The sequence below is a fragment of the Glycine max genome, chromosome 6 (assembly GCF_000004515.6).
Source record: "Glycine max cultivar Williams 82 chromosome 6, Glycine_max_v4.0, whole genome shotgun sequence".
NCBI lineage: Eukaryota > Viridiplantae > Streptophyta > Magnoliopsida > Fabales > Fabaceae > Glycine > Glycine max.
The window spans coordinates 17,092,298-17,113,408 of NC_038242.2; the positions used below are offsets into that span (position 1 = coordinate 17,092,298).

The 21,111-nt window shown below is 33.2% G+C and overlaps 1 protein-coding gene and 3 pseudogenes across 4 annotated transcripts; 1 reads left to right on the forward strand and 3 right to left on the reverse strand.

Moving 5' to 3' along the window:
* Nucleotides 1-1,972: 1,972 nt before the first annotated feature.
* LOC100812410 (1-aminocyclopropane-1-carboxylate oxidase homolog 1-like) lies at nucleotides 1,973-4,098 on the reverse strand (annotated as a pseudogene).
* A 792-nt stretch (nucleotides 4,099-4,890) lies between these two features.
* Nucleotides 4,891-8,928, reverse strand: LOC100793432 (NAP1-related protein 2). Of its 4 annotated transcripts, none has more exons than XM_014776567.1 (10): nucleotides 8,669-8,928; nucleotides 8,293-8,415; nucleotides 8,124-8,174; nucleotides 7,640-7,711; nucleotides 7,390-7,503; nucleotides 7,235-7,296; nucleotides 6,487-6,547; nucleotides 6,294-6,353; nucleotides 6,076-6,150; nucleotides 4,891-5,369 (listed from the first exon to the last, which is right to left on the reverse strand). In XM_014776567.1, exons 1-10 carry the CDS (start codon nucleotides 8,789-8,791, stop codon nucleotides 5,289-5,291), a joined length of 822 nt encoding a protein of 273 aa, XP_014632053.1. In that variant the 5' UTR covers nucleotides 8,792-8,928; the 3' UTR covers nucleotides 4,891-5,288. The 4 variants fall into 4 exon arrangements, with proteins under 4 accessions (XP_014632053.1, XP_003527077.1, XP_014632054.1 ...); XM_003527029.3 differs by having other exon boundaries at nucleotides 5,046-5,369; nucleotides 6,103-6,150; nucleotides 6,294-6,350; XM_014776568.2 differs by having other exon boundaries at nucleotides 5,046-5,369; nucleotides 6,294-6,350.
* A 2,352-nt stretch (nucleotides 8,929-11,280) lies between these two features.
* LOC100812948 (probable methyltransferase PMT2) lies at nucleotides 11,281-17,719 on the reverse strand (annotated as a pseudogene).
* A 986-nt stretch (nucleotides 17,720-18,705) lies between these two features.
* Nucleotides 18,706-19,843, forward strand: LOC100813484 (glutathione S-transferase U9; annotated as a pseudogene).
* The last annotated feature ends 1,268 nt before the right edge of the window (nucleotides 19,844-21,111 follow it).

A 21,111-nucleotide genomic window follows, 5' to 3' on the forward strand; every position in this document is an offset into this window, starting at 1 on the left:
AAAGTTCGAGATCATCACAAGATCCAAACACAATCAACACACAAAAAGTTAGTTGTCACATTCCTAACTAATAGAGAGAAATGGAACAACATAGATATACATATCATAAAAATGAAATACAATTTACTTAAACACAGCTCAGATCATTCCACCACTTATCGTGTGACATCACATCTCAACACTACACATCTCACACATTTTTATATCATTAACGTACTCAAGAATCAAAACATGATATCACTCAACCAATCAATATCAATCAATACGCAAGTGTTATGCAACAATTATACTAAGATTCAATCTTATATGCAATGTAGTACCATATTAGTGAAAAACCTCGTCGCGTGCCTAGGAGTACATGACAAGACAGACCACACACTGGTAAGTTAAGTCACTCTCACTTGGTAAAATCATAGGGAGACCAGTCGGGGTCACTCTGTTTTGCAAGAATGCTCCAATCATATGGGATTAGCATAGGCTTCAAGGAACATTCAAACTGAGTGTATTTACCCCCAAGGCCTACACTTTGAAGAGTCCATCAGGGTCTCCCCTCCTGATTTAGGTCTAACCCAAAAAATATTTTAGCATACAAACTCTATCTATGAACTGTATAAAACACACGACTCGTCAATTGTTCTCAAAATAATTTTAACTCGTCGCGTCTCAAAGTGATTAAACTCGTGGGTTCCCATAGTGGATCCTATCACAATACTCATCACACATGAACTCGTCGCCCTTAAAAGGTCTTACAGTCGTATGATTGTATGGTTCATAGCTCAAAATTCAATACACACAACATCTCAATACATGTGTGATCTCACAATTTAACACATACTCAACTTGTCACTTACACACAATTCATCACACTCCCATAATCCCAAGACAACACATTATCACGCCTAATGCATCATATACATGTCACACTGTGATAATATTAATATGTTATGTTCATATGATTAAATCCCTCAAACAATTTCATATAATCATATCAAAATCAAATGAATCAAAATCATAGGTCAAAAATACGAAAACACCAAGAGCACTCAATTTTATCAACCAATTCGCATCAGGACATCAATTGGCCTATCAAACATAATAATCTCATAATTATAATCGTAAAGGAAAAATTATAATACAGTAAACATCTCAAAACAAATCTCATTTTGATCCTCTAAGGATCTCTACACTTGTTTATTTTAACCTCAATTGCGATAAACTCATCTCTTACATCTACATGGGCTCACGTGTGTAGTCTGGTAGTGATAGTGACGTCTCTAGTGGTTTTCTAAGATTTCTCAAGTTTTTCCTCTATTTGTTCTGATAGGATTTACAAGAATTAGAGATAAGGAGAAATGATTGAGGCCTCCATTTTATTGTCACCGTGCGAGGGACATTTATCTCATTACAGACATTATTTCGCAAATCCCAACAGTGGGAATTTACAAAAAATGAGTTTCTAATCTGGTGTTCAAATTTCACAGCAATCCAACGGTTAACGAGTCTTGTACACAACAATTCAACGATTACTGAGACCAATTTGGGTGTATACAGGAAAGAGAGAGTTACGTGCGAGGGACATTTCTCGAGATTATAGTTTTACTAGGACATGTTTAAGTATATGCGAAGAAGAGAGAGTTTTGAGAGAGGGGAAGGGAAAACGAATATAAGAGAAAGAAAAAAACGTATAAATGTATCGTAAATGTAAAACTGACCTAAGATGTCTCTATTTATAATTTGGGTACTTTCAGCCTATTGTTTACTCTATTTTTTATTTCATAAAAAACTTTATTTTACTTCCTATCAAATGAATAAATAAAATCTTCTTTTTATTTTCTAAGAATATATATTTATTTTATTTACCTTAAAATTATTATGTTAATTAATAAAACTATTTCTTATTTATTTAATTACAAAAACCTCATCATTTTGTGAAAACTCAATTTATTTTTAAATAAAATTATTTTTAATTTATTTTATGAAAAATGAGGTTAATGTAATAGGAATTATGTATTTTTCAATTCACCACATTGTAAGATACTAGCATATTATGCTAGACTAAAACCCTATTGGTTAGGAATATGTAATACTATCTTTGTTCCTTTTATCTATCTTTTAAGGTTGTTAGGGAGAAACTAATGAATACAGTAAATTTTCTTGATTCAAATAAAATAGTTGTGAAATTTCTTATTTTACCCCATTTCTTTTCACTTCACAATAAATGCATGAATAAATTAATTAAAAATTAGGAGACAAGTAAGAGTATAATTCATAAAAGGATAATTAATGTGATATTAAACTTTGTAAATGATAGATAAATAGAAACAAAAAATCTCTAAAAACAATCAATAATTAAAAAGGAATGGAGGTAGTACAATACAAACAAATAGCCCCTAAATTTTGGTGCATTTGAAAACCGAGTTACCTGGATAACATCGCTTCCATTGACCACAATAGTGCCCTCTTGGAACAGCAGGGATCCACTCAACATTCCTAAGGACTTGCAGGCTTCCCACTCCATCCTGGATAACAAAGGTAAGTATGTTGCTATCTTCATGCTCTGTGATTCCATTATTATCATTGTTAGAAGCCGGAAAGTAACGCAAGGCCAGAAGGAAATCCCAACTCCTATCATGATTGAACTCCTTCAAGAAGTTGGTAGGGAGACCCAAACACTCGTTTATAATGCTCTCCAACAGTAACCCATCTTGCGCATTTACACAAACATTTCTTCAATCACATCCCTATCACATTTGGCACGCATTTTACATACCTCAGTCACAGATCTACAATATTCAATGAATGACTAATGTGTGAAAAGATTTTCTAATATCTAAAGATGAACCTTTTTTTTATAATCAAAAGAGAATATATTGAATAAGTTGAGTACACTGTACAAGAGATACTCAACAAGAAAAAAGTTTACACAGAAAGTAAAGATACAAACCAGAGGCAACTCACATAAACCAATCAGCAACCCTCATAGTATATCCAACGTAATACCCCAAAAAACAAAAAACATGATCTAGCTAACAATCGAATTTATGCAGTTTTAAACTATCGAGTTATATAAATAACTTTTTTTTTAACTATGCATAATGGAGATTTTTTTTATCAGCAAACGTTAGCTGTTAAATGTTAATTTTATTAGCAGAGGGAATTCAACCCGTGACATTTCTCTTCTTTTCTCCCTTAACCATCCAATCCATCTTACATCAGCATGCATGATGGAGATAATGTAGATTTGAACATCAACACCTATCATATTCACAGAAGTGTTCAAAGGTTTAGTCTTAACCCAATTCAATTCATAAACTGAAGTAGAGGGAATTGAATCCACAACCTTTCCGCTCTTTCCTTCTCCCTTAACCATCTAACCCACCTCATATCTACATGGATAATGGAGATAATGTAGATTTGAACATCAACACTTACCATATTCACAAAACTGTTCAAAGGTTGAGATTTATCCCAATTCAATTCATAAACTGATGAGAAGTGATTGAATTGAACTAACCTGAACTTGGGAGGGTTTTGAGGGAAAGCTGGAACCTGGGGGAAAAAACAGAAAGTACTCATTCTTGTCTGGGGAGTGCAGAGGCTGCTTACTGTAGCCAGCAGGAAGTGGTGCATTAGTGGAAGGACTACTCTTGCTCTTTTCTTCATCAGAGTAATCAAAGAAGGTCTTAGATGGCTGCATGGCCTCTTTAATCAAATCAAGAGAAACTCCATGGTTCACAATTTGGAAGAAGCCATATTCAGAACAGGCTTGAGTGATTGCTTCCATGACTTTCTTTTTGCCATCCTCATCCTCTCTCACGAATGGAGAGAGATCAGCTGTTGGAATGCATGCCTCACCCATCTCTTGCTTGCTTCTTCCTAAATGAAACCTCTATGTTTGTGCATTGTTGTATTTGGCACCCAACCCAATAATATATCATGTATGATTTCAATCTGAAACATGACAAGTTATTGCTGCTTTTTTCTTTCTTTCTTTAAAATAAAAATAAAACTTCGTACCCCATTGTCCAGGGGGAGGGATGTTGTACGCAGCCTTACCCTTGCATATGCAAAGAGACTGTTTCCGGATTCGAACCCATGACCAACAAGTCACCAAGACACAACTTTACCGCTGCAGAGGTTACTAGTTGCTTTCTTAGAGTCTGCAAGTTTTGGAGTTTTCTGGTTTCATGTGTATTGATTGGTATTTGCGATTTTTGTTAAACAACGTTTATAATAAACATTTATAAATAGATTTGTGGGGTAGAGTAAACTGAACTCATACTAGGTTTATAGTATCTTTTTTACAATGTTTATAGTTGACCTGAACTCGTACTTTATGACAACGTTTATAATAAGCATCACAAATTAATTAAAAATAATCAAGTGATTCTTCTTTCAATTGCTACTGAAAATTCATTTCTTCTTCCAATTGTTTGACCATAGCTATGTTAATTGCTATGATACTATTACAGCTATTAAAAAAATTATAATAACTTTTTTGGTACAGAAATATAATATACCTTTAATTAAATGGATTAAATAAAATAAGTAGGTGTAATTTTTTAATATTACAAAGATCTAGGTGTGATTACCACTTATCTCAGAAAAAAGTCTGTAATTATCAGAAACAATAATGCTACCTGCACAACGGCGTGTTCTAAGTGACCTTGACGGTAAATGTGACTGCATCTAAATTTAAAAGTCTAAAGGGAACACTTAAATTCAGATGCAGCATGACAATCAAAAAGAATCTAACTTAATTAATTAAATAAAATATCTGAATGTTGTAAACTATCCCGGTACCGTACGGCATGTAAATTACATTCAATTGTGACTTGTGCAAGTAGCATTACTTTTATTTGGTGAAAGATTAATCCCAACAGTCATTGGTAAGAGGAAATAAATTGGATAACATTGAAATAGCATTTGAACATCTGTATCTGATAAATGCTTCCCATGGTATCCTGCACGCTAAGAAATACCAAACTGGACTCTGCTATACACTAAATACTGCAATTTTTACTATTTAGTTCCACGACAAAGGGTTATGAAAAAAGAAACGATGTAACATTAGTATCTGAAAAAGTGCACAAGGGATGAAACCAGAAATAACTTCGTAGGACAATAAATAGGCTATAGTCAGAGAGAGAACCAATAACTGGCCTTGGTAGCTCCACCAGCTGACATAAGATGACAACCACAAAGGGAGGCCATGATCATCCCCTAAAGAACGCTTAAATACTCCTACAACCCCAAAAAAAAAAAGTAATATGACCATAATGTATTTTTCACTTGTCATCCTCCTCCTCACCCTCATCGTCATCCTCCTCTTGATCGTCATCATCATCACCAGATTCATCCTCCTTTCCCTGTTAATGATGAAAATATGCAACTTCATAATACAGCATAAATATTTGTACATGCCATCTCAAAAGTAGTAAAGTAACTAGAAATGCAGAACCCAAAAGACCTAAATCAATTGAGAACAACAGTAAGCTTAGTCAATTTCTTTAGTAAAGCAATTCCACCACCAGAAGCATTTCATTTCATTAAACTACATTTAGTGCTGAGGTCTGCCCTCTTTCTTCATGTAAGCATAAACCATAACTTATCAACAGTAAAAATTGATAAACCATAAAAATCACAAGCACCAAACCAATATAATGAGTTAACCGTCTATATCTTAGGGCCATGACTTAATTGCTACACTATTGGGCACTTACAGCAGTCACTTCATTGGGATCCTGAACCTCATCATCCTTCCATTAAATTTTGCCTCTTTATGTTGAATTTTGGCTTCTTTTAGTTTAATACCCATATCCACACTACACACTAACTGGTAGTCATCAGTGTTATCAATGGCGGAAGGCCAAAATTCCACCATATATGGCGCCGCCATAGCGGGCTCACAAATTGCCGATGGTGGTTGGCAAAAAAACCACCATGCCATTCTACCATGGTGCCACCATTTAACAGCACTGCTGGTAGTGCACCAATACATATTAAGGATATAACTAGAAACAGTCACATTCCATAAAACAATAGAAGCAAAACTCTACAGCATTTGCTAATCACCTGGGCTTTTTCTAAGGAAAAAATTACCTCATCATCAGCTTCATCCTCATCACCTTCCTCTTCGTCAGGTTCTTCCTATTCCAATATAATCAATTCTTGTAAGAGACAAAAGGAAAGAAACCATGGTGAGAGTAAAATGAATGATGATGCAAAACCTAGAAGCAGAATCGTCACTAAAGAGAAAGAGAAAAGGATATCAAAACTGAAGGTTAACTAACATTGTTGAAATAAGTAAGTGGATTTGGCCATAAATCATCCTTGATCAATTCTGCAACCTGCTATTTAGAGAGAAATATTATTACATTAGGGTGGCACTTACACAAGCTAAAGAAAGTCAATTATTATAATAGAGATATGGAAAATCAATAGCAGGGATGCACAACTAATTATACAAAACCGGACAAAATATACCTCATCATGAATGTCATCTATATCATCTTTCTGCTCGGTGTCACTAAACCAACTGAAGAAGCTGCATACATTAACACAAGAAAATCAAAATAACGATTTTATTGGTTTCAAAATAACGATTTTATTGGTTTCATGAAGTGTTTAACAAAAGGAGTTTAGACAATAATTTTTACATAAATTATTATTTGACAATTGGTTAACAAGAAAGAAAAAATAAAGAAATTGTTCTATTCATTCATTCATCATAGAATAAAATCATTTGTAAATTTAGAATGAGCCAAGTTCCAGTAAGTTGGAATCATACATTAGTGAATTGTCAACAAATTGAATTAATTTCCAGATTTTAACTATAACAGAATAACATTAGAACAAAACTAAGAGAGAACAATTTATAAAAGAAAAATTTGCTAATATATACAGTATTAATTAAAATTGGTCCCATACACACTATAGTTAACCATTTATTGAGAGTTGATAATTCAATAATCTTCTGTAATACCAACAGATCTGATTGTGATCATGTCAGACATATTTCTTAGCTTCCCTGAAGGAGTCAACAATCAACAAGTGAACTCAAACAAATAAAAATTACCCCATTCATACATGGGTCTGCTTTAACTCAGACACTCAGGTCTGGGAATCAATCATATATAAGAATGGGAAGCCAGAACAATTGCTAGTTAACAGTGCCTGTAAGCATTGCTTTCTTTGTTTCAAGATTTTCTGGAAAAAATATGTAGGCACCAACCTGACATCAGTAGGAGCACGCTTGTTCCTTTTTTTCTCATGATTAACTCCATTGGGTATGCCCTGCATGTTTAAGGATTACGTTTTCAGAAACAAACAAAATAAAAGCTGTACGAACCAACAGAAGAACACCAAAAGTGGCATTCATAGTCTTACCTTGCCCTCTTTCCATTTTATGGGTGTAGCAGTAACCTTAGTTGTTCCTTCTTCAAGGAAGGTATAGGTCTTTACAAGTTTTGTATCCTCAAAATAGGGATTGGCATTGAAATTCTGAACAAAGAACAATTTCAAAAGTGGTTATTATTCAATTAAGTGAAAAGTTCAAGACATAAACTTCTAAAACCAACAAGTAATTGCAAAACATTCTATGAGGCATACACCAAGGTAAAGAGGAAAAGCAACTTACAAAGGTGATTGAGTAGCCTGATTTGACATCTTTAAAATCTTCAACCTCAAGAGAACTCAAATACTTAAATATCTACCAAACAAGGGGGTCAGTAACAAATTAGAATTACTCATCAGGTATCTGTAACCAAAACAACAACAATATTTTAAGTACTTCCACGGAACCTTAAAAACAGGGTCCAAACACATTACATGGATAAACAACTCTCAAGTACTCCATTCAAGTAGAGCAAAGTGTTTAAGCAAGAATATTCCAAAATCAGCCACAACCTGAGCTTTCTTTCAAAAGGCTTGTTTTCACATGCATAAAATTCTTGCATATGAAAACAAGATCAGAACACCTTACAAGGGTTTCAAATGCCGTTTAAATAACATCATCCAAACAAAACCAAATCACTTCATAGGTGCAAATTATGGGGGTAGACAAAATCAAACAAGCCGAAAATAAGACCATCCAAATTTAGTATATGAAAAAAATGTCAGACCTTCTGATCTTCCTCGTTCAAAAGATCACCAAGAGCAGGATGGCTCAAAAACTGCACAAGGACAGCAACAATAGTAAACAACGCATTCCCAATATCATAACAAACAACAATTTCACAATTCAATTAATCAATTTCACAATATGTATATAAAGTATAAACTCAAACTCACAGCAGTTAACCAGAAATCGGGAATAGCCTTGATAATATCATTCCTCTTATCATAGACGGGCTTCCGTATCTCATTGTACTTCTGCTCTATTTCGAGCACTTTGTCACTGGCTTCCTCATTGATCTAAAATATAACCCAAACAAACCAAAAACAAAAACAAAAACAGGTTAATTAAAACACGTTCGAAACCAGAAACAGATAACCAAACACATTGAGCGCGCGTGCAACTCTGAGACTCCATAAGCAAAAGTCACATTCCGAATATCACATAAAAAAACCTCGGAAAAACCCGAAGGACGATCCGAAATACTCAAAACTGAAAGCCGAACAAAAGGAAGAAGAAGAGTGGGAGGGGAATTGAACAAAATTGGTGCACCTTTTCGAGCTCGTCTTGGATCTCCTGCAACTTTTCGATAGAGAGGACGAGTTCTCCGTCGATTTCATCGAGGTTTTCGCCCTTCTCGGAGACCTTCGGCTTCTTGCTCCTGTCAGCCACCATTTTTTCTTCTTTCTTCCTTTTTCTGCAACTTCGGTGGTTTCGTAAAACCCTAACACAGTTCTAGGTCGAGCGAGTAAGGGGAGTGTGAAGTGAAAGTGTGGGTTAGTTAGGGTTTTGGGGGGTTTATATGTGTCGTTCGTGCGTCACCGCAGTGTGCGGGGTGCACCTATTAAATCAACAACCGCGTGACACGTGTCGGTTGTAGGGGTAAATTCGTCATTTCGAAGTCAGGGATTTGTTTATTTAATATGGGTCAATACTTAATTATGGTTGGGTAACTATTGAGACATGCTTTGGTAAGAATTTTAAGATACGCGTGCTCTTTTGTTCTGTTTATGAAATGAATGAATGAATTATACGAAAGGTCCTGTTTGTTACAAGTGAGAAAGTTTATTACAGTTGTTTTCATACTGTGAAGGCAAATACAGAGAGTGCACATAAAAAATGTGAGAAGCAATAAGGGTGAAAAAAGATACTAATTTTTTGAAATATCCAACAAAACTGTAACACAGTAACTCACGAGTCACGAGTCACGAGTCATAAGTTATCTAGGATTGGTACCTCAAATCCCAGTTTGTTTGGATTGAAGAAGCTCTTGTCCATGTTTATAACTAGTTAATGTTGGACATTTTGAGTCACTTCTTAATGGAATTATTAATGGAACTTTCTTCTTAATCTAAACAAATAAAATTTGACTAGCTAAAAATCTTGATTTCATTTTTATTTCATTTTTATAATTGTGTTTAAGTTATATTTTAGAACAATGATTGTTTTTATTTAGTCCAAAAAGTGCCTTATAATAAGCCTTTTAAAGCAGAGCCAAGAAGTGATTAAGGGAAAGACAAAGAAGCTAAACATGTTGTGGAGAATAAACTTCGACATTATGATTTATATCCCACAGTTTAATCAATTAAGTTGTCTTGACGAGACAAAATAATTACTTTTTTCTTATTGAATCTTCTAAACATCATTTTCTTCACTTGGCGAGCTATCCTTTCTAAGGAGATTCATTAACACCCAAGGATATTTAATAGTTGCAACCGGATGAAATTATTTGTTGTGTAAGTCTATACAATAATTCTCTAGGTGAACTTCGTAATGTAAAGTAGAGAGTTGTTATCCTATTTTACCAATTTTGTACACCAAACAAAATATGAACTTCGTGAATTTGATTATCTCTAGTTAGAAAAAAAAAATGTTAGAAAGTTTGGGTAAAGTAGAGAAGACCAACAAATATCACAAGGCGAGAGATAAAAAAAAATACACTATTTTGTGTTTGTCCTATTCGTTATTACCTTTTTCTCTTCGAACAAAGTTTTTAAAAATGATTTGTTTTCATAATTTAAGCTTTTGGACAATTTAAGCATTCCTATAACAAAAAATTAACCATTAACAACTATCATTTGCCAATAAATAAAGGCATTCCTATAACATTTTCAAGTTAAATATATTTTTAAAAACGTGAAGCATTTTATTTTTTTATATAACTAAGGTGTTGAAAGATATAACATATGTCACTTTGTTGGTTTTGTTAGAAATGTCACTTGAAGGATTCAAATCTGTAATTTCTTTCCCTCCTTTCTCTCTTTATCCTTCTTCTACCACTCAACAAACCTTATATCTTCTTGTTGTTTTTTCTTTCCTTTCCCCGCCAAAAATTACATTTCCAACTTCATGCAATCCAATGATAGAACCCTTCACTTTTTAATATTATACTATTTAACTTTTGTAGTGCTAATAAAGTGTGCCCACTTAGACTGTGTTTATTTTCACATTCAACCATGTTTCTCTTAAAAAAAATCCCATTTAACCTGTCTCCAAAGGTGTGTGATTTATGTAAAACAAACACACATTAAATAATTAAATTGTTTACATATGCTAGCATAAGTTCGATTTTTGCCCATGTACACATTAAATAGTTAAATTGTTTAAATATGCTAGGAGTACTTTGTTAAGAGAGGTTGTATCCACTTCGGAAATCTCTTCCTCTAAAAAGCGATCAATCCTCCAAGGTCAGCTGAAGGATACCTTGATGTTCAAAATTAGAAAAAACATTTAAAAAATCCATATTATTGTATTAATGTTATATTAGAAAACCTTTATACTATTACATTATACAGAGAAGAGATGCTCAGCAGTTGCTAATCCAGCAATTGGAAAAAAAAATTCTTCTAGGGTAAGGGTAACCATTGAAAATTGTTTTAAAAAAAAAAGATTTGTCACGTCACACAATAAAATATATGTATCATCTTTGTTTCTGCTTTATTTTGTGTTTGGTAAGCCATCTTTAATTCTGTTCGAGCTATGAAAATGAGACATTTCATTGATTTCCATATACGCTTATTTTTCCATTTCACTGATTGGTAGTACATGCTTAAATCTTACCAAGAAAATTATGGCAACCTCAGAGACATGATTTAAATATCTGTCAGAACATTGAAACCCTGCTCTGCAAATTTTAAATGTTCAGTTATAAAATGAGCAAGATAAGGCCTAAAATTCACTCATAAAGCAAGATACCAGTGACTACACAAAAAGATGAAAATGTAAAACCAAAACCCAGCTCTCTCATGACCTGAGTTTCAAGATCATATACATAGATTGGTGATCTCAAGAATGCTATGTTGTTTGCTTGTTTTAGAAGTAAAAACATGTGACTCAGGAGAAGCCAAATAAAAAATTTTATGACTATCATTTATGAACTCTAAAAAATAGGACATCTATTAACTCTACATTTTAACAACAAAAAAAAAAAAAAACAAGAAAACCCTATGCACACTAATGTTATGACACCAGACATTTTCATGCCCCAAGTATCTAACTCAGCTGGAAACATCTTAAATCCAAATCAGTTTTAGAATCAGTTTGTCAACCGTCATTTTAGAATTGTTCTTCCATTTTAATACTGCTTGGGACATCACACTGAGCTCATGGTGTTGTCACCGACAGCCCAATACTGCTTGACAGCAAACAACACCTTCTCTGAAACCAGCGGACCGTCCTCATGATCCACCATTTTGGTATTCCATCTCATTCCTTTCACAGTTCTTTTCACCTGCATTAACATGTTGGCTTGATCTCGGAATATCACCGCTCCTTCAGGCCGTAAGATACGGTCCATTTCCAATAGAATGTCTTCGGCATTACATCTGCATTGATCATTTGAGTTAGCAAGTAGTTTGTTTCCCTTGCACACCTGTCTCCAAAGATGTTCCACTACACGGTCCCTTATAAACATTTAGCAGGCTTACCAAATTGTAATTATCTTTATGGTTACCGAACTTCATTTATTATATCCAAGTGCCTAGAAAAGTACAACTAGCCATGGAAACTACATTTCATCTGGGAATATAAAAGGAAATGAGAAAGAAATCAACTTACACATTCTTGTACAAGCTAAAAACGCCATTTGCATGGATAAGGTCATAGGTCCTTGGATATGTGGAGAAAGCTTCACACCTGGTAAAGAATTGATAATTATTAAATAGAACAAGGCCCTGTTTCACCCCTTTTCAAATTAAAAATCTCTGCGAGGTAGATTGTATGAAAGTCCATTGAAAGCAAATTTAGCATAATTTATTGCTTAAAGAATAACTCTTGAATGTAACCCTTGTACATAAGGTTTAACAGTACTGATCATCATTGCACCTGCCAACAATTAAGAATAAGAGTCTAGACTCGTATAAAAAAAGTCACTGCCTGGAATTTTGTAACAATTCATTGCACATGAATTGATAGTATATTAGATTTCTCTCTATTTTCCTCCTCTTAACTAAATCCCTATTCCCTAACATGATATCAAATGGTACCATTCTGCATGACCCAATCTTGTCACCATTTTGGTATTGAATTTTTGAAAGTTTGGAACACTTATGTGTCTCCCTAGGGTTATCCGATTTGACACATTCACTCTCTGACATGTTTGATGCATTTGTGCTATTTCTTGGAACTTTTTGTGAAAGTTATCTCTAGTTTGTCAGTGATTTGGCTAGTATATGGCCCTCTTACAATGCTACGGTATTGACGGAAAGAACATTGGAAGATTGTTGTCATGTTGCCCCTTTGCATTAAGGAATCATATCAATGCTGACTAATATGTGATTTCTTTCCCATAGCACTGACTTATGCTGCCTATGGCTCTCACCAGCCCTTTCTTTGTCCCAAGATGTAATAAGGCCCCATTTACAGTCCCTAAATATTTTGATACATATTTGGTTAAATTTCTTTTAGTATGTTAAATTGTAACTAACCTAAAATAGTAAGTTTAAGTTTGAAGGATAGTATTAAAAAATATATGATAAGTTATTATCATTGTATCTTAGAATATTTAGAGCATTTTACACAAACTCTTAAAAGTGGTTTCCATATTCCATGGCTTGCTCTGTGTATTTGATTAAAATTAAGAGTCTAGTATTAGTATAAATTGAAGTAGCTCGCTATTTTATAACATATCATCACACACCATATATCAATCTTTTCAACTTTTGTTTCTTTCCCCTTATCTAGATAAAATTCATATAATTCAACAAACTCTTTCTAATTTAATGGACCGTTCAAAATCCTGATTAAATCACCAAAAAAAATCCTATTTAATTGGTTTACAGACTCAAACACACAAAATGCGAACTATTTGCACTACTTTATGCAGTGGAAGGTCAAGTTTACTAGATCTTAGAGTTGTCATCTTAATTTATACTTTTATAGATAGGTTAAACTTACAGAGAAAAGTAACTAAATGAAAAATTAAAGTTGCAGAGGAGAAACCACGAGGAAAAAGAAAAGGTAAGGAAACCATGTCACAGTACCAGTCATGATAAATGCCAATTAATCCACGCTCAAATATAACACCCAGGTTAGCTTTCTAAGCAATTGTGGGCACAACATTCATAACCCACAATTTGGGAGATTCCAGTGCAGCAGCAAAACTTCCCAGACCAGCATTCATGTCCATTATGTTGCGATACCTCCCTGAGCTAATGATTTTGTTGATCCGTTTGTAAGCATTCACATGCTTCTTCCATAACCGGTTGTCCTCTTCGAATGCTTTCACAGATACACCAGGAACAAATCCACTGATAATTCTGAAAGGAACAACATTGATTCTCTCTTGGAATGGCTTCCATGGGCCACTTGATTTACTAGGAGTTACACAATCTTCCATTTTCTTGTACCTACACATTATCAGACCTTTCAGACAATTATTGAAACCAATAGTCCATAATTCAATGGTTAAGACTACACTAGTAACTTTTTGTAAAGAATTGAAGAAATCTGATCCAAGATAAACCATGTTTGTCAAGTACTCCATCTTGAAAGACACCATTTTACCAGCCAAGAAATAATTCTTACATAATGCATATAGAATAAAATTAAAACTTCTTGTATCCTTCAAAATTCCAATAAGTAACATCTCAAGGAAGCAAAATGATCATCATTTTCTCAAAAACAGTGTATTATTGTTACTTAGAAAATATGAATTTAGAAGAAATTTAATCAGTTATTTAAATTAAAATACTTATTTTCCTTCCAAGTTGACAAAGAATATGGTGCAAGAGTAACAATAATAGGTATCTGACTTTCCGAACATAAAGCATTAACTAATCAGTGAAACAAAAAAAGAGAAGGGGCAAAAGATGAGTGAAATAATTTACCAGACATCATCAGAATTTGTGGTTTCACAAATTGTAGGTTGAGTATCCTGTTCACTGCAATCATCATTATGTAATTTTTTTCTCCAAATCGCAATTTCACCCTTCTCATATTTCTTTTCCCAGCATAGTAGTTTAGCAGTATCCTCAATCTGCCGTTGCTCCTCCTCAAGCTCATCTTCAGGACGTTGCCATGCTTGGAAGCTATTCTTCCAATTGATAGGAGGACCAGAAAGTATCCAATAACCACCAGGTCTAAGAACCCGGTCAACTTCCTTCATGTACTTTCCATCTGAGAAAGAAGTTTCAATATATACAGTTTAAAGATATTTCTCACAACCATAAATCCAAAGTACTACTTTAATTAACCAATCATCAAACAGTAAATAAGAAACCAAGAAACATAGTGAATAATACAAATCAGACATTAATCTGTTATAAGAAAAAGGGAGCTTTGAAAATAACAATCAGGCCATAGTTTAAGTACTCAAAATTAGTTTAGGTTGTCTAAGGCTAGTGCGAACAAATCCAAGTAATTAACAAGCAAACCTTTTAAGTTTTTAACTTTACAATCAATACAAGTTGAATACGGCTGTATTTTTAGTATGTATGCATATATCATAAAAAAAAAGGTATATTTGTCGTCCATAGAAGATGGAATAACATACAGAATCATCTCCTAAAGAGATACCAGAATTGTACTAGGCCAGAAACATCATAGTTATTCTCACCATTTGCACCCCATTGAATCAAGCAGCGAGAACAATGTGCCATGTCGAAAGCTCCAGAAGGGAAGGGCAACATTATTGTTCCAAGAACACCAATGATTGCTGGAACACCTCTTTCCAAAGCAAATTGAACTTGAGCTTCATGAGAGTCCCTTGGGGCAATTGACATTGCAACAACATTTTTCTTAAATAGGTATGCACCAAAACTAGCAACCTAGCACCATCAATAATCAGCAAGTGAGCTACAATATATAATAAATAGGCACAACTACGGGCTCAAACTCAAATTTTGAAAAAGAAACAAATTTTATTTCAATGAATAAGAAAATGTTGCATGGATGAAGCATTCCAAAGTGGGAGGTTCCCTTAGGAAAGCTTACAATTAGCCAGGAATGTCTCATTATGGACAATAGTTTCTTCATGCAAACATTTATGTAGAGGCCAACAAAATAAATGCAATCAAAACAAGGATGTTTACTTATAATTTAACATACCCCACAGCCAGTATCCAATGCAGTTCTAACCATCCCATTGTCCAATGGAATAACAGATGCAAGTTCATCAATGTAAGCATCAGCTCCCTTGGGAAACTGCGTTCCACCACCAGGGAACCTGAAAACATTTCCTTCATATTGTATCCAATTCTGCACAGCCTTCTCAACTGTCAAGCTCTTGTAAGGTGCATTTGCATATGGTACATAATCACGACTCTTGGGTCATGAAAATGGTGTTGCATATCCTCTGGGAGTAGGTATGAGACAATACAATTTTTCTTCATCGGGAGGGCAATGCCTTTCTCTGTAAGCCATATTGTCTCGGGGAAATGTCATTGCTCGCGCTTGATCGTGACAAGGTGTGTAATCAATATAGCGATCGTCACACGGCTTGAACTCCTTGACTTGTGCGCCAAAACCATTAGGTGTTCCAGAATTATCATCATGGTGGGTCTCATAGTTTAGATCAGAGAGAACAATACAATCTGTCCGTTTAGTAATCTCAACCGCTATGCTGTCTCCCTTTCCAAAACCACTCCGTTGCCACAAACCCAATATGTAGAAGAAACCACACAATCCAACAATGATGAAAATAGATAGTGAACTCCTATTATTTTTATTGTCCCCAGGGTTTCCTTTCGTAACCATGATGAATCTTTATTATGTAAATTCTACATTGTTAAAGTGAAACAAATTAATGCATAAATTTAAATTGAATTACTAGCAAGCAAGCAAGATGGTCCATTTAGACCAATTCAACCAATGACAACAACAATCAATGCAACTAAAAATCACTCTATTGACCAAATAATTTACATAATTTGAATATATAAGGGTTTCATTTTGTGGTTGCATTTGCATTGTAGCTATTGTCAGTTGCCGCCTAATGCTGTCCAAGGTTTTAAAGAATAGTTCACAACCATAATTGCAGCTGCAACATCAAGGCTTTCGGGGTTTTTGTGACTGCATCCCAACTGCAATTGTTGCTGCATTTATCTGTAATCTTTTGCAAAATCAAGTATTGCACAACCCCAATTTGAAATCTTGCTGCGGTCAGCAATCACAGATTGTGAAGCTATCCACAATTTCTAACCCTTCTGACAAACTAATTCCTTCACCAATCTCAGTTAAACTAATCTTCAACATTCAACACATTAAACTGTGAATAAATTAAAATTAACATGGACCACAACCTCATGTTATTCCCCTGGCTCCCTTCGGAATCTTCAGGTTAAAGCATAAAGAATCAAGCAACAGTGCAAATTCAAAGGTAAAGAAAATAAAGCAAAACATTAGAATTTAATTCAATAAAACAGTTCCTCTAATTAAATACATCTTTCTTCTCTCTTCATAATAAAAAAAAAAAACAGAAATACAAAAAGAAGAAGAAAAAAAGAATCAGAAAAATAAAAAAATCTGTTATAGCGGTTAACAAAGGTCATTATAAAATAACAAGATGTGAACGAAAGAGGAGAGAGATTTCGTCAATTACTGGCACAAGAACGACGCAAAAAAGAAATGATGAAAATCTTGGGTGGGGGTGGTGGGGCCCCTTATGGAATCAAGTTACGCAGCTTCATTATAGGGAATTCAAAAACGAAGAAAGAAGGATCTGTGGTGTAGAGAACGAAAATTTAGATGATTTGTTGTGTTTGGAATGAAGAAGTGGAATTATGGGTGTCTTTGTTTCTCCGAGAAGTTCGAGGGTACGGAAATGTCCCAGTGCGGGTGCATCTTCAATTCTTCACTCTTTCGTAGGAATATTAAAATTTGTCGGTTTAACTAACACTTAAAGATCGAAATTTATTCCAAATGTGTGACCCTTTCACTTTTGGTCAATCGCAACAGTCCACGCCGGATCCGTTGGTCTTTACCCCTTGTGTTTTGTTCTATTTTATTGCCGGCAAATCCAAATCCAAATGTTTTTTTTATTTATTTTTATTGTGTGTTTGTTTTGTTTACCTTAAATCCGAATTATTTATTACTATTATTATAACAAAAATGCCCTTCAAATAGTTGGTTTAGTCAATGATTAATTCTTAAACTATCAAAATTCATTTAAGAGGTTAATATTTCTTATATTTTTTAAAAATTAAACTTATGATCACATGATTAGGGATAATATTTATCCCTCCATATTGGTGCTTTAGATGGTTGGTTTAGAATAATGATAACTAAAATTTTACTTTTATTATCAGTTGGCTTAGTGTAATGATAATTAAAATATACTTCCTTTATCTCATAATAAGAAATTTTAAATTAATTGATTTTAACTTTTTAATATAATATTATTTAATTTTTTTATTTATATCCTTTGATGATAAACAACAAACTCTATCAATGAATTAATTATGAGAATGTTAGTTTTGTAAAATAGTTATACTCTTTTATCTATTTATTATTATTTTTGTTTGGATAAAAAAAATTAGGATCATAAATATGAAACATAAGGAGTATTTTTTTTTTCTTGGTAAATGAGGTTTGAATCCTGATGTTTTGAAGATTTCAAATTCTTCCCTTGCATATTCCTCCTTGAACCAGGCTGAACATGTCAAGTGTCCATGACTGATCAAGACTGCATTGAGGATAACAAAATCAGTTTAGTCAAAGCTAAAATATAGTATTAGACAGGGACATATACAAGGGGGACAGACAGGGGCTTTGGCCCCTTCCTTAGGATCTTTTATGTATATGAGAAAAAAAATAAAATTAAAAGAATATTAATAAAAATATATAAGAAAAATAACTTTTTGAATTGATATTTATTTAATTTTTTTTATAGATTATATCTCTAATTTTATTTATAAAATTAATAATAAAATATTTTAATAATAGTTAAATATTTAAATAATTATGTAAAAAAAAATTGATCCCCTTTTATACACTTCTAGGTCCGTCCCTAATATTAAACTTTATGTTCAAATCGTGATCAAGATTTACATCATTACTATATGTTCTTATCAATAACTTGAAGAAAAAGTTCGTGACATAACAAATTAGAATCTATATAACCCTCCCACTTTTGCCATTCATATCATATCGAAGGAGACTAATAGAAAGAAATCAAGAGCTAGACATGGCAGAGCAAAACAAGGTGATCCTACACGGGATGTGGGCTAGCCCTTTTGTGAAGAGGGTGGAATTGGTCCTTAAACTCAAGGGTATACCTTACGATTATTTGAAAGAAGATTTAGCTAACAAAAGTGAATTGCTCCTCAAATACAATCCTGTCTACAAGAAGGTTCCTGTTTTTGTTCACAATAGAAACACCATTTCTGAGTCCGTGGTGATCCTTCAGTATATTGATGAAACTTGGACAGATGATGGCCCAAAATTGATGCCTGATGATCGCTATAAAAGAGCACAAGCACGTTTCTGGTGTCATTCATTGATGAAAAGGTAATTATGTAACAACTTCAGTATAGAACTCAAGCATGCGTGTCTCTTAATTTTTTTATGCTAGTATAGTAGTATTTGCAATTAGTAGCTTAAAACCTTACTTTTTGAGCTAAAATTTTGTTATAAAGAGATGCTAATTATTTATAGATAAGAGTATATCGTTGAAATAAAAAAGATTAAACTGCTAGAAAATAAGTATTATAGGAGGAACATGAGCAAGAAATAAATTTTGTGGGCAAGTTAAAATTTCTCATGTTGGAGAACTTGAAGATGTTTAGTTACTTAGCTCTGTGCAGCATATATGAGAAAAACTTGCAAAACTAAAAGCCTTTGTCGATTTCTTCTGATGCTTTAGTTTGTTTGCTTTTTTTCCTATTACAGTTACTTGAGAACGTGCTTAAAGTAATCAAAACTGAAGGAGAAGTTCAACAAAAAGCCATTAGTGAAGTGTATGAGAAACTGAACCTACTTGAACAAGGAATGAAGAACTTCTTTACAGAAGGCACTCCTAGTGTTGATCAGAATTTTGGACTTATAGACATTGTGTTTGTTTCAATTTTTGGCGCTTACAAAGCTCAATAAGAAGTTATTGGTATAAAGTTCATAGATCCAGAGAAGTTTCCTGTGTTATTTTCTTGGTTGATGGCTATAATTGAGGTCAATATAGTGAAAGAGGTAGCCCTTCCTCATGATAAAGCAGTGGGAATGCTTCAGGTTTTTTAGGCACTCTGCACTAACATCTTCTGCCACAGCTTGATATAATTTAGTATAATCCCCTTTACTTCAAAGTTTGGTTTGTTTAGTCTGATGTGGTGTGTGTCATAAAATTAATTATATCATATTTCCAAGTAGAAATGCGACATGATAAACTTACAATGTTCTTGAAATTTGACCCTTTTAGTAAATGTTTGTTTCTTAGTCTAAATTGTCGTCCCACAAATTTTAAGACAAATCCAACGAATTGGCGCAAAATGAAAGGTCCTTATTAGTATTCGGCCTTACCAAGGTTAGCCCAAATGTAATCCTAATTGGGAAAGAAAAGGAAATCAAACTCATAAGTATTGGTAATAACCTTAGGTCAATCAATAAGTGGACTAGTGTGGATGAACAATTAATCATGTACTTGACAAAATTACCAGTAATATGTTTTGATTTAATATAATATTAGTAATTACCTTGTAAAACACAAAATAAATTTGTATTTTATATAATTAAAATTTATAATATTAAATATATAAATTATATTATAAACAAATTTTATAATAAAAAAATTTTTTAGCATTAAATTATATTTTAGATTTATGATAAATAATTGGATAAATTATATTTTTAGTGCTTAAATTTTTTAAAATTCTTATTTTTTATGTCTTATGTCTATTTTTAGTTTCTTAATTTTTTTTCATCCTTACTTTTAGTTTTTTTTGTCTTTACTTTTAATCTTTTTAAAGAGCTAAGACGAAAAAATTTAAAGCAATAAAAATAGATTAAAATAATTCAAGGAATAAAAACATAAAAAAAATTAAGAACTAAAAAGATAAATATTTTATATCGTAATACATTCTTTTTTTGTGATCATTGATAATTTCTTTTCAAAAACAGCGTAATTTAATTTAGAAATAAATATGAAAAATAATAAATTAAAAGATAAAATGTTAAATAAAAATTTCTAAAAACGTTTTCGTTGAAAGAAAAAAAAAATCCTAAAACGTAAAAACACTTCTATCAAATTATAGTTCCTAAAAGCATTCTCATTACAACTTTTTTAGGGGACCATAATGGAAATGTTGTATCAGAAACTTCCTTTTTAGCCACAAAAAAAATTATCACAAGCTTTCTTGCCAAAATTAGAAGAACTTTTTGCCTCAGATGGACTCCACAACTTTCAAAGGATCTGCTGTTTTTCAGCATTATTTGTGAGAGTGATTGTCTCCATCCAATTGCTCCACCAGAGAAGTTACTTCCAGGACATTTTGGATGATTGTTTTTGTCTTAGCCAACTGTTCTAATACTGCTCTTTATCTTTCACCAAGAGAGCTGAAAATCAAGTGAGC

Excerpts from the sequence above, each read along its gene's own strand:
- LOC100793432 (XM_014776567.1), bottom strand. The coding sequence starts at position 8,791 with ATGGTGGCTGACAGGAGCAAGAAGCCGAAGGTCTCCGAGAAGGGCGAA. Across the intron at positions 8,416-8,668 it reads TCCAAGACGAGCTCGAAAAG|ATCAATGAGGAAGCCAGTGA; the intron begins GTGCACCAATTT and ends GTTATATTTTAG. Across the intron at positions 8,175-8,292 it reads CCGATTTCTGGTTAACTGCT|TTTTTGAGCCATCCTGCTCT; the intron begins GTGAGTTTGAGT and ends GTCCTTGTGCAG.